General features: G+C 45.7%; 1 protein-coding gene across 1 annotated transcript; it reads left to right on the top strand.

Moving 5' to 3' along the window:
* Positions 1 to 3,210: 3,210 nt before the first annotated feature.
* Positions 3,211 to 7,096, top strand: LOC311225740 (kazal-type serine protease inhibitor domain-containing protein 1-like; the record flags this gene model as incomplete). The annotated part of the gene is made up of 5 exons (XM_084311134.1): positions 3,211 to 3,298; positions 4,339 to 4,857; positions 5,269 to 5,432; positions 5,947 to 6,118; positions 6,987 to 7,096. 5 exons carry the CDS (start codon positions 3,211 to 3,213, stop codon positions 7,094 to 7,096), a joined length of 1,053 nt encoding a protein of 350 aa, XP_084167260.1.
* Between the last annotated feature and the right edge of the window lie 6,394 nt (positions 7,097 to 13,490).

Raw genomic sequence — 13,490 nt, 5'->3', positions numbered from 1 at the left:
AAGTTCTTTGGACGGTTAAGCTTAGGCGCTCTTTCGAAGTTGGTTAAGGTTAGAGTTTGTCTTAGAGCATGGCGATAGAACGCCAGCCCTGATTCCAAACTCTAACCTTAACCAACTGCGAAAGAGTCGCCTAAGCTTAACCAGTGATAAACTAGGCGTTAGGTCGTTTGCAGGCTGTTCGACGCGGAAATGGGCTAAGACACTGCTCGTCATGCGATTGGGCGCACATGTCACATGACCAGAAACGTGCATGGCCAAAGAACGCAAAACGGGAACGCAGAAGGACAACTTGCTTGTGGGAAGTATAGACGCGTTTGGCGCCTGGCTGGCCTGCCTGGGTGTCTGTGGAGAAGAGTTTGGGGCCTGGCTGGCCTGCCTGGGTGTCTGTGGAGAAGAGTTTGGGGCCTGGCTGGCCTGTCTGGGTGTCTGTGGAGAAGAGTTTGGCGCCTGGCTGGCCTGCCTGGGTGTCTGTGGACGAGAGTTTGGGGCCTGGCTGGCCTGCCTGGGTGTCTGTGGACGAGAGTTTGGGGCCTGGCTGGCCTGCCCGGGTGTCTGTGGACGAGAGTTTGGGGCCTGGCTGGCCTGCCCGGGTGTCTGTGGACGAGAGTTTGGGGCCTGGCTGGCCTGCCCGGGTGTCTGTGGACGAGAGTTTGGGGCCTGGCTGGCCTGCCTGAGTGTCTGTGGACGTGAGTTTGGGGCCTGGCTGGCCTGTCTGGGTGTCTGTGGACGTGAGTTTGGGGCCTGGCTGGCCTGCCTGGGTGTCTGTGGACGTGAGTTTTGGGGCCTGGCTGGCCTGCCTGGGTGTCTGTGGATGAGAGTTTGGGGCCTGGCTGGCCTGCCTGGGTGTCTGTGGACAAGAGTTTGGGGCCTGGCTGGCCTGCCTGGGTGTTTGTGGACGAGAGTTTGGGGCCTGGCTGGCCTGCCTGGGTGTCTGTGGACGAGAGTTTGGGGCCTGGCTGGCCTGCCTGGGTGTCTGTGGAGCAGAGTTTGGGACATTACTTAGGATTATTCTGATGGCTTCAGGGGTTTGGGGATGATTTGGCAAACCTTCCAGATTAATCTGTCCTCATGGGTAATGGTGTTCAAAGTCTGAGAAAAGAAAAAAGTAAATTACTTCAATATTTCAGGGATTCAGTGAATTTTGTTCAAGGTATAATACATTTTTGAGCATGTGTCAGTATATTTGTGCTATTTACTAAAATAGTGGTTTAATGTAATGTTGTAATAAAGTGTTATTGTAATAAATATTTTATCATTTAATTCTTTAATAAAAACATATTAAGAGTAGCCCTAATTATGTATTAGATGCATCCTGTCTCACACTTTCACCTACTACTTAAAAACATAAAAAACATTTACAGTAGATGTGTCTTTACTACACTAGCTATATTTAAAGTAATATATAGTAATATATTTCAATGTAAACACAGTCCATGAAACAGAGAGGTGTGCTTTGTTGCAGAAGTTGATTGTATATCATGCATGTGATTGTGATGTCATAATCATTATAATTATGAATATAGAACCCTGGTGAACAGTGAGCTTCTAAAATACTATATATATATTTGGGTTCAATCCCATTCTCATACCCCTTTGCATTTCAAATTATACAGTAACTATAATGTTAAAATACACACTCAGTTAGCTGTAGTATAAAATTATATATTTTTAATCTACATTTGAAGAACAGTAAAAAATAAATTGTGTTTTTGTAGTCAGTACAAGGTGTCCCATGTGTGTCTTTCTGGTATAGAAGCCTTTAAAAGCTAGTGCGACATCTAGTGGCTGAATGCTATAGAACCTTCACATGCTTGTAATATTCTTTCTTTTTTTCTTTTCAACAGTTATAAACTTGAACATGCAAATAAAGAAACACACCTAAAGCCTAAACCTGTTGTTTGGGAGTTTAGTCCATCCATTCCCACAGTTTCCTTGTGTTGTTCATTTTACACTAACCATCAAGGGCCATCAGAAGTCTCTTGCACACCTGAATAAAAGCCTTTGTGACATGTATTACAGGTATGACAGATATTACAGATATGACAGGGATTACAGGTATGACAGGTGTTACAGATGTGACAGGTGTTACAGGTGTTACATATCTGACAGGTGTTACATATCTGACAGGTGTTACATGTGTGACAGGTGTTACAGATCTGACAGGTGTTACAGGTGTTACATATCTGACAGGTGTTACAGATGTGACAGGTGTTACAGATCTGACAGGTGTTACAGGTGTTACATATCTGACAGGTGTTACAGATGTGACAGGTGTTACAGATCTGACAGGTGTTACAGGTGTTACATATCTGACAGGTGTTACATGTGTGACAGGTGTTACAGATATGACAGGTGTTACATATCTGACAGGTGTGACAGGTGTTACAGGTGTGACAGATGTGACAGGTGTTACATATCTGACAGGTGTTACATGTGTGACAGGTGTTACAGATATGACAGGTGTGACAGGTGTTACATATCTGACAGGTGTTACATGTGTGACAGGTGTTACAGGTGTGACAGATGTGACAGGTGTTACATATCTGACAGGTGTTACATGTGTGACAGGTGTTACAGATATGACAGGTGTGACAGGTGTTACATATCTGACAGGTGTTACATGTGTGACAGGTGTTACAGGTGTGACAGATGTGACAGGTGTTACATATCTGACAGGTGTGACAGGTGTTACATATCTGACAGCCAGGTGTTACAGGTGCGACAGGTATTACAGGTGTCACAGATGTGACAGGAGTTACAGGTGTGACAAGTTACAGGTGCGACAGGTATTACAGGTGTTACAGATGTGACAGGAGTTACAGATGTGATTAGGAGTTACACGTGTGACAGTTGTGACAGATAAAACACTGTATGAAGAGTCAGGAACACCTGCCCACTGTCATCACTTGCTCATTAGAGTTGATTAAATATAACATGCAGGTCTGGGACATTCTGACTTCAGGCATATAAGAAGCTCCCTGTTCTAGCCTAATAATCACTTTGGCTCAGTGGTACAGCTCTATATTCTCATGTAAAACATCCTGCAGTATGAGATTGTTGTCACCTTTCTGTAGAAAATAGCTTTCTATGGAGCAATTCCCTGTTGACCTGCAGTGAAAGGGCACAGACAGGCCTCATTAGAGCTGATCTACCCTCACCATCCTTGTGGGACGGTATCAGAGGTCAGAGAGCTGAAAAGATGGCCTGATAATGTCGTTGCTGCTCACAACGTGGTATTCCTGTGTTTCCTCTGAGCTCTACGAGAAGCTCTATGATTCCACTTCAAGGATAAAGCAGAGTCGGTTTCTTTATTTGACATTCTGGATCAGTGCGAAGCCACAACTATTCTCAAACATTTCGCCAACATCGTATGAGCTTGTTATATTCTCACTCTCCAGGCACTCAACATGTTGGTGTTTTTCCGTTTTCATTTTCTGTCAAAGATCCTTATTTTTTACACAACCTGTGACACAAACTGTTTACGTCGATCTGTTCTATCATCATATAGGCTCAAATTGGATCTCCTGAGTTCACGTGCATCCATTCTTCACAGACAGATTCACGCAAAAGATTGACATTATTGCCAGACCCAGGAATTTCACATCCCCACACTAGAGAGCCTGTGGCAGAGTGGCAGAGTGGCAGAGAGGTGAATTCTACAGCGCAGAATCTCCCTCAACTCAGACCCCTCTATGTTTGTTAGTGTATATGGTATATAGTATATGACGGACGTTACGGCTATTCGGACAGCTGGATCATGGTTGTGCGAATTAATATTTACATGGAATACACACTGAGTAGAATTATTTTGTATGCTGTCGTGCCATTCCTGAAGCCCTCGCGCCAGCGCTGCCCTGCCAAGAGACACTGGCACACGAAGAAAGCCGACAACACGGAGGAAGGAATGAGATGATTCAGACTCTTCAGGGATGAAAATGTGTTCACGTCTCCCTCGTTCTTTGCAAAATATCAGTCTCTTTCCGAAAGTACTTGCAGCTGGTGAAGACATTGGGGAAAACAATATGACAAATAATCTTGGAAAAGGCACATGGTAGTGATAATAATAATAACAACAACAACAACAACAACAACAACAACAACAACAACAACAACAACAACAACAACAACAACAAATCCAGAGACGCACAGAGGACAGAAGGAAACATTTTAAACTCAGAGGAGGAAGAACACATGAGCAAACTGACTGTTTTGAACTCATAGAAGAGGCCATTTCACTGTCTTGCTCCTGCGTTGTGCTCTGGTGTGTATCTTCAAACTGTAAGTTCTCTCTAAGAAGCCTCTACTCCTTTGTCTGAGACTTGGTGTGCGTGTGTGCAGCAGTGTGCCGCCTGCGAGAGGTCCATGCCATGGCTTCGGTGCAGCTTTGGTTATATCTGTGTATCTGCGTGACTGTATGTGTCCACGCGTCCCTCGGCCTGCCCCCCCAGCACCTCGGCTGGCTGCGTCTGTGGAAGGAAGGGGAGGGCTGTGGGGAGGGCTGCGATCGGCAGCTCTGCCCCCCGGAGCCCACCGACTGCCCCGCGGGGCGCGTGCAGGACGGCTGCGGCTGCTGTGAGCAGTGTGCTAACGCGGAGGGGCAGCAGTGTGACCCCGACGGAGCTCAGAAGTTCTACGGCCGCTGCGGAGAGGGTCTAGTCTGTCAGAGGAAGAGGAGGAGGACAGGAGGACGCAGGGGCCGCAAGAGGGCCGGACCAGAACCCACGTGTGTGTGCGAGGACGAGGGCCCCGCGTGTGGCTCAGATGGGAGGACTTACCCCAACCGGTGTCAGCTGAAAGAGGCCGCGAGCCGCAGCGAGGCCAGCCTCCTGCTCGCTGGACAAGGACCATGTTACACTGGTGAGTGCTCTCATTAATGTATCGGTCCAGAAGAATCCATAACTTTAGCAAATGAATAGTATCATATCGATTGATCATATGTGATAAAAATTTATGACATCATCAATGCAAACATTGGGCCTCATTCATGAAATGTCATTATGCACATATTTGTTCTTACACACTAGAATTTCCTTTAGCCCTTAATAGTCTTACAGACAGGAAGCAAAGCCTGAGCAAGACACTTAACCCCTAACTGCTCCCAATGAGCAGGTTGGCACCTTGCATGGTTTCCTCCACCGTGAATGTGTGTGAGTGAATGGGTAAAATGTGAGGAACAAATTGTAAAGCGCTTTGGATAAAAGATGTTATATAAATGCACCATTTACCATTTAGTATTAATACCTGGGGTTCCCTTTTCTATTTCCACAGCTCCACGGATTCTCCGAGCTCCCAGGGACCTGTCCAACCACACGGGTAACAACATTGTGTTCGGCTGCGAGGTCTCTGCCTTCCCCTTGCCAAACCTGAGCTGGAGGAAGGAGGGGAGGGGGGGCAACTTCCTGCCGGGGGACGACCCTCACATCTCTGTCCAGGTTTGACGATGTCATTACCGTCAGCGTCGGGTTGTCAGACTAGCGTCTCAAAGTTAAAGTCAAAGTCAACTTTATCGTCATTTCCCATAATGTGCAAGACATACAGAAAAAATGGATTACGTTCCTCCCTTCCCACGGTGTATATAAAAAGATATCGACAATATAAACATAAAGTAACATATAGGACACAATATACAACACACAATATACAGGACTATGTACAATATAAACAGTAGCTAAAATGAAATAAAAGAGGTAAAAGAGAACTTAGTGCAAATATTCTAGCAGCAGTAGTACATAGTAAAATAAAATAAAGTGGCAGTGAGTTAGTAAAGTGGCAGTGTGTGTGTGTGTGTGTGTGTGTGTGTGTGTGTGTGTGTGTGTGTGTGTGTGTGTGTGCGTCAGCATGTCTTTTAGAAGTTTCATCAGGAACAGGAAGGTGTTGCTTGATTCAAGTACGACCCGAAGTTTCCTTGAGTATTGATGACGTCTGTGTTTGCGCTTATATGTCCAGACTCCCTCCCTTCCATCTTCCCAGGTACGAGGCGGCCCCCAGCGCTACACCGTCTCCACGTGGCTCCAGATCCAGGGGCTCCACCTCTCTGACGCGGGGGTTTACTCTTGTATCTCCCACAATGCCTTAGGAGAGACGTCTGCATCAGCTCGACTCACAGTGCTGAGGCATGGTGGGTCTTGTGAGATCGTAATAATGAAAATGTATGAGTGCTGTTCCAAACTTAGATGTCTATATCATCATTAAAAGTGATAGATCTTCTACCAAACTATTATTATAATAAAAAATTAATCCTATCATGGAATAGTGTTGAAGATCGTAGATAACCTGAGAGTTAGGCGGCTGGGTGGCGCAGCGGACATTGCGCTCATCACCAACGCAAGAGACACCGGGTTCGACTCCGGCTGTCGGCGTTGCCTCCGGCTTGGGCCAGTCGTCATACTAACTCAATTGGCAGAGTTAGTGGGTGGAAGTCGATGGGTGGTAATCTGGACGTTGTGGACAGCGACTCCTACAGGTCGGTTGGGGACGCCTGCACAGCAGAGACAGGAAATGGCGGGGGTAGTGTGAGCCTCCCACACGTTACACCTCGCCAATGAGAGTCCGCGCTGGCAGGTGAAACGATGTGACAGGCTGCCTCCTCGTGTATCAGAGGGGACACGTGATGCAAGGCTTCTATCCTCCCTACAACCGGCCAGTGGGGGGCATATGCGAGCAACATTCAAGACAGGGGAGGGGAGAATTGGCACAGTGGGTAATTGGGATGGGAGAAAAATAGAAAAAAAGAGGAGAAAAAATTAACCTGAGAGTTTTTCCTCATATAAAATTGTGATATTGTAAGAGGATGCAATCAGCATTTTTGTAATATTGATCCATGCTTTTCCACCTCAAACTGCATAGTGTTTTGGAATATGCAATTCATCGTGCAATTCATAACACCTCTAATAACCAACTATGGCATTTGCATTTTTACCCATATGTAACGTGGTTATAAATGGACTAGTAAATGTTTTCTGATCTGTCATCTTTTGATCCATCAGTGGTGAGGGTGATAAAGTATCGTCTGGAAGAGGAAGAGGAGGATTACTACGACGACTCAGGTGAAGGTAGCGATGATGGCCAGCCTGGGTCTGGAGAGTACCTGGAATGAAAAATATTGAACTCACCCCAAATGCCAGGTCCACTGGTAATTAAGAAACCAGAATATTGTTTGTTAATTAATCATAATTAACCATTCCGTTTTAAGAAGAATAACTATTTCCTATATAAATATACTGCTTCATATATCTGCTTGTGTTCCCATCTTTAACTGTATCCTAACACTTATATAATAAAACACTCAATTATGAATAGCCAATTTATTGTGAGAGTTTTTAACATGCCAGATTTTTGCAATAAAAAACAACCAAATTAATGAATAAAAGATAGTTAAAAAATAAATCCATGTCAAGGTAAACTCTCATGTTACAGTATGCTTTCTGTTTCCGAAACCAAACTGCGCGAGCGTGATACGTCAGGGCTGCTCAGCTCTAGATAGAAGTGCAACGGACGTCACACGGTTTCATTCTGACTGTCCCTCGAGTCTCCCCCCGTAAGATACACATGTGGTTGGATTTCGGAAACAAATGAGTTTTGCCTACAAATAGTAAAAGGGTCTATAGAACTGGTTCATTATGAAAAAAGGTTTATTTCGGGTGTAGTTCAACTTTACAACACAAGTGGGCACCATTATCCCAATTATAGAGGCGCCTGACACACAGATAGGGTCAAAAGGGGGCTTGATCTCCTGCCCCTCTGCTCTACTATGCACACTCTTATTGGTGTATTTTTTGGTGATACATTTTTGTTCACTATGATCTCTCCACTTAACATGATGCAGGATATACAACAAAAAGGAGGAACCCCCTATTTAATAATGGACACACTGACCCTCCTCTTTAACCCTTTCACTACCACACTGCAGATGGTTAACATTTCACTACCACACTACAGACGGTTAACCCTTTCACTACCACACTGCAGACGGTTAACCCTTTCACTACCACACTGCAGACGGTTAAACCATGTCGACTTAACCCCTAACTGCTCCTGATGAGCAGTGTGGCACCTTGCATGGTTGCCTCCGCCGTTGGTGTGTGAAGGTACGAGCGATGTGAGGCACAAGTTGTAAATAAACATATAATATTTTTTTTGATCCACTTTTTCTCCCATTTTCTATATTTTTCTCCCATCCCAATTGCGTATCATCCAATTCAACCCTCCCCTGTCACGAACGCTGTTTCTTGCCTCCCACAAGCCGGCTGCAATGTGGACTAAGTCATACATAGCACAAGTCCCCTCCGGTACTTGAGGTAACAGCAGTCGCATCTTTTCACCTGCGCAGCTCGATCTCTCAGTGGCGAGGAGTAACGCGTGGGAGGCTCACGCTGCCCCCGACACTTCCTGATTCCACTGCGCAGGCGCACCAACCGACCTGTAGGAGTCGCTGTCCACAACGCCCGATCCCCACCCATCAGTTTCCCACCCCCTAATACGGCCAATGTGTATTAGTACGGACGACCAGCTAAACTGAAAGCAATGTGGAGCGCTGGGATCGAACCCAGCGTCTCCAGCATTCGAGGCGAGTGCCTTGCCCACTTCGCCACGTAGCCGCCAAATAAACATATAATATATAAATGCAGTCCACTTACCATCTCAGTGAAGAAGGAGAATGGACTAACCCACCAACCTTTCAGGGAGACATAATAGACTAATAATAATAATGTACATAATTCCCAATGCTCCCCTCCAAAACACACAGACGGATTGAGAAAGAGACAAGACGTGTGTCCGTCCACCGGGGACCCTGTCAGCCACTCCCTCTCTCCAACCTGAGTGCCTGGTAATCCTCCGCTCATCCCCCCCCCCCCCCCAGAGCCCCCAGTTGGGCTACAGTAGCTCCGTCTGAACGGCGAGGCTGCATTAACAGCGAGGAGCTTTCCCCCTGCTGTCTTGTGTTAGTCAATGTTGATTGGAGATTATTGGGCCTGCGGGGGAGAGAACACGGCCCCCGTCATCTCATCTCAAATCACTCTCTCTCTCTTCCTCCTGTATCTCTCCTTTTTCTTCTCTCAATTAACTCTTTCTTTCTTTTTAATCCTGCCGCCCCTCCTCCTTTTCAATGTCATTAACTTTCACTTTTCACCCTTATTCAATTTCTGAGAGAGAGAGAGAGAAAGAGAGAGAGAGTGAGAGAGAAAGAAAGAAAGAAAGAAAGAAAGAAAGAAAGAAAGAAAGAAAGAAAGAAAGAAAGAAAGAAAGAAAGAAAGAAAGAAAGAAAGAAAGAAAGAAAGAAAGAAAGAAAGAAAGAAAGAAAGAAAGAAAGAAAGTAGGAAAGAAAGAAAGAGAAAGATGTCTTCCTCCTCGGCGGAGCCAGAAGGATGTCACGTGGGCATGTGTTCCCCTGGTGTGGAGGTTCCCCCTCCTCTGCTAATTACCTTGTACAAACTAGAATCTGATATGGCGGATATGAGGCCCAAATAGAATTATTGTGGGCTAACAAAGAGATATTGAGATTCAGGGAATGGGGGAGAGAGAGACGGCAAGTGAGATAGGATGAAAGGTACACACACACACACTACACACGCATGTACACGCACGCAACGCATGCATGCACACACACATATACACACGCATAAATACATATACACACACACACACACACACACACACACACACACACACACACACACACACACACACACACACACACACACACACACACACACACACACACACACACACACACACACACACACAATCACTTGTCCTTCCTCTCCATTCCCTCAGATAGGCTAATGTTATTACTGTGGTAATTATCCTCATTAGTGCCAGCAGCTGTAGAGGGCCCATCGCTTGTTGTTCAAACTCCACCCGGCCATCACTGTCCTCACATCTCTCTTTATGTTCCCAGAGATCTCATTTGGACAATTTGTGTTCATCCTTTGCACGCTATGTATAGACAATTGGATGTTTCACATTTGAAAACAGAGCTCCCGGATCATCTAATTTGCCCGTGCCCACTGTTTTCTAAGCACCGGGAATCCATCCTGTTGATGAGGTTTGGTCGCTTGCGGTGCAGCAGCAGTCTGAGGGCTGGTGCAGAGCAGCGGGTATGGAGGACAGAGCTCTATAGTGTGACGGGAAGTGCGGCGTGCAGCATAGCCTGCTGTAGGAGAGGAGGGACGAGTGAAAGACTCTGTCCTGGATCTCGGAAATAGGTCATGTTATGCAGGCAAGGATATATACACCCATATGATGACGTTTCAGTTTAGCGGCATGGGTGGACCTATCGTTTTCATTTCAGAGTTGTCATTTCCATATGATTCATAAACCTGGCTCACTTTACGCCCATCCTTTCTACTTTCCATGTTTCGTTTTGTTTTCAGGCTAAATATGGAACACAAGATGGCAGTGTTTTGTCAGTTGGATGGTCTGACTGTGCTGTCGATTTGACAGACCCTCCTTTCTCGTCTCACCTCTGACCTGTTCCATATTTTTGTTTGCACCTCAGACAGCCATCTACTCCACATGAGAAATTATACCTGCCACACGGTCCATCCATGCGTGTGCCGCGCTTTGACACTTTTATAACGAGTCACCTTTTCATGAAGAACAGCCAATATTATCATTCATATAACTAAGGCTATCGGATTAGTAAGGCTATTTATTTTGTTGAAGTTTATTTGAAAGCAACATAAATATGATTCCTTTCACTGCTCTTAACGGTACACTCTTGCCTGAAAAATATGACACCCACAACCCGAAAATAGATTGCTTTACACAAAGCATCCCTCACTCTTTGAGATTGTCTTTTGTTTTATTGCTATGGCTGTGGCGGACAGTAGGTAACCTGTACACCGCTAAGCCCCGCATCAGGCGCTAAATGTCATGCATAGCCTGTTTTTATTGGCTGCTATGACCCAGTGTGCCCTTCTCCTTTTCCTGGAAGCCATCGTTAAAGAGGTGGCTGTTAATGCTGGTCACCAGATGGGCTCTGTCTCCCTCAGGTCCGACGCTGGGTGTTTACCATGCACTGAGCTATGGATAACAGGTGAGCCTAGGCGATGGCCCCTCAGCCAATCAGAGAGCGGCAGCTGCCTGGACCGTGGCTGTAAACCTTTATTTGGCATTTGGGACTGTATGGAGAGGCATTACGGAAGAGAGAGAGGAGGAGGATAGGGGCAATGGCTTTGATGATTACAATGTCTCAAGGTGTGTCCAATCGACAATTGGTTTTAAAGGTTTACACGTTTTGTGCATTTTTATTAGACTAGTTGTGTCTTCTTCTCCTCCTCCACACACACCTTCCTCCAGTGGTCACCGTTGCCTCTCCTCGAGTCCCATGTGTTCGGTACATAGGAGGACACTTCAATTAAATCAAGTAAATAAAACGGATTCTTCAGATGACAGACTGGCAAGGCCTTTTCACCCCCCCCCCCCCCCCCCCCCCCCCCCCCCCTGACCTCGTTTTCATTAGAATGTTCCCTGGGTATTCTGTGTAGCAAAATGTTTTCAGCTGTACTAAGCGAGCAAACACTGAACATTCATTTCCCTTCCCAGCGCAGACCATCTCTGAGTCACCACAATTTCGGTATCATGGCAACCGCAGTGGTAGGATGGGCCAGGGGTGGTCAGAGAGAGAGAGGGGGGGGGGGGGGGCAGTTTTAAAAGCTCTAAATCAATCTGCCCTAATGGACGGCCTTCGTGTGTGTCTACTGCCTACATGTATGGATTAGTTTGGTCGGAGCACCTGTCCCTGCTCTGTCAACAGTCATCCTCAGGTTACCTGCCCCAGTCTCACCTGCAGGTTACACAATGTCCCTTTATTCTCTGGTGCCTGCCCTCACATCACAGCTATTGTTATATATAAATGTTTAGCGTGTATTTACTTGTATATTGGAATTTTGTCATAGGATATACATACGAGACATTACAACACAAAGATTCACAATAGATTTGGATATAGTTTAACACGTGAGAAAAATACTAGCTAATTTGATTTGGAATGGCTTGAGACAGAAGGACCTTCCCTCTGGAACATTTCATTTTAATTTATTTCATTTTCATTTATTCGTTTATTTGGAAGGGACAGCATGTATTAATGGACAATACAGATAATGCACTGTAAATACACAGGATTTAGCAAGGGATGCTAATATTCATCCTCAGTCCCCAAAAGTAAAACAAATAAAATACAAAAACAGAGCAATATAAAAACATGTTAAAACAAAAGAACAACCATTTACAAATACATGGCTACAAAGCTAAAATGACCAAGACCATAAAGGTCCTATATGGTCACATGCTTGGTGTTCTACAAACAATTTTTTTTACTTTGAGTTTAAAAGTAGTAAAAGATGGACATTCTGGAATGGTGGTAGGTACACTGTTCCACAACATACTTCCTGCACTGACGAGACATTTTGACCCAAAGTGGTGCGTCGGCGCTGCACCTCGCAATCCTCTTTAGAGGTCGACCTATAGTCCTATGACCACGATCAGACTTATTTTTAATGAATTCTCCCAAGGGGGAGGACAGAGTCCATGTAATGTTTTGTAAATCATATAGACCTGTTTGAACGACTTGAAATTAGAAAAACTAAGAAAACTGTATTTTTCCATTATGACACAGTGATGAGATTTAAGAGTTATTTTTGTCTAGGACCTTGAGGGCTCTTTTGAAGAGCTGTTTTATGGGTTTGAGGATGGTGACACCTGTAAACAGTGGCTCGGGAGGTAGAGCAGTCGTCTGGCAATCCAGAGGTTCCCGGTTCGATTCCCGCTCCTCCCGGGCAGCGTGTCGATGTGTCCTTGAGCAAGATACTTAACCCCTAATTGCTCCCGATGAGCAGGTTGGCACCTTGCATGGTTGCCTCCGGCGTCTGTGTGTGAATGTGTGAGTGAATGGGTAAAGTGTGAGTAACAAATTGTAAAGCGCTTTGGATAAAAGCACTATAGAAAAAAGCAGCCATTTGGGCGGCAGGGTGGCGCAGTGGACATTGTGCTCGTCACCAACGCAAGAGACACCGGTCTCGAATCTGGCTGTCAGCGTTGCCTCCGGCTTGGGGCGGCCGTCATACTGACTCAATTGGCAGAGTTAGCAGGAGGGAAGTCGAAGGGTGGTAGTCTGGTCGTTGTGAACAGCGACTCCTACAGGTCGGTTGGGGCGCCTGCACAACAAAGTCAGGAAAATGGCGGGGGTAGTGTGAGCCTCCTACACGTTACTCCTCGCCAAATGAGAGTCCACGCTGGCAGGTGAAAAGATGTGACTGGCTGCCTCCACATGTATCGGAGGGGACATGCGATGGGCTTCTATCCTCCCTACGACCGGCCAGTGGGGGGCATATGCGAGCAACAATCAAGAAAGGGGAGGGGAGAATTGGCACGGCTAAATTGGGATGGGAGAAAAATAGAAAAAGGAGGAGAAAAAGTAGATAAAAATGGTAATGGTAATTTACCATTTACCATGAGATAGAATCAGACAATGTAAGTATGTTTTACGA

This window comes from Notolepis coatsorum (assembly GCF_963971535.1).
Source record: "Notolepis coatsorum genome assembly, chromosome: 3".
Classification (NCBI taxonomy): domain Eukaryota; kingdom Metazoa; phylum Chordata; class Actinopteri; order Aulopiformes; family Paralepididae; genus Notolepis; species Notolepis coatsorum.
Note: the sequence above shows the minus strand (reverse complement) of the source record. Positions and strands in the feature narration are given on the sequence as shown.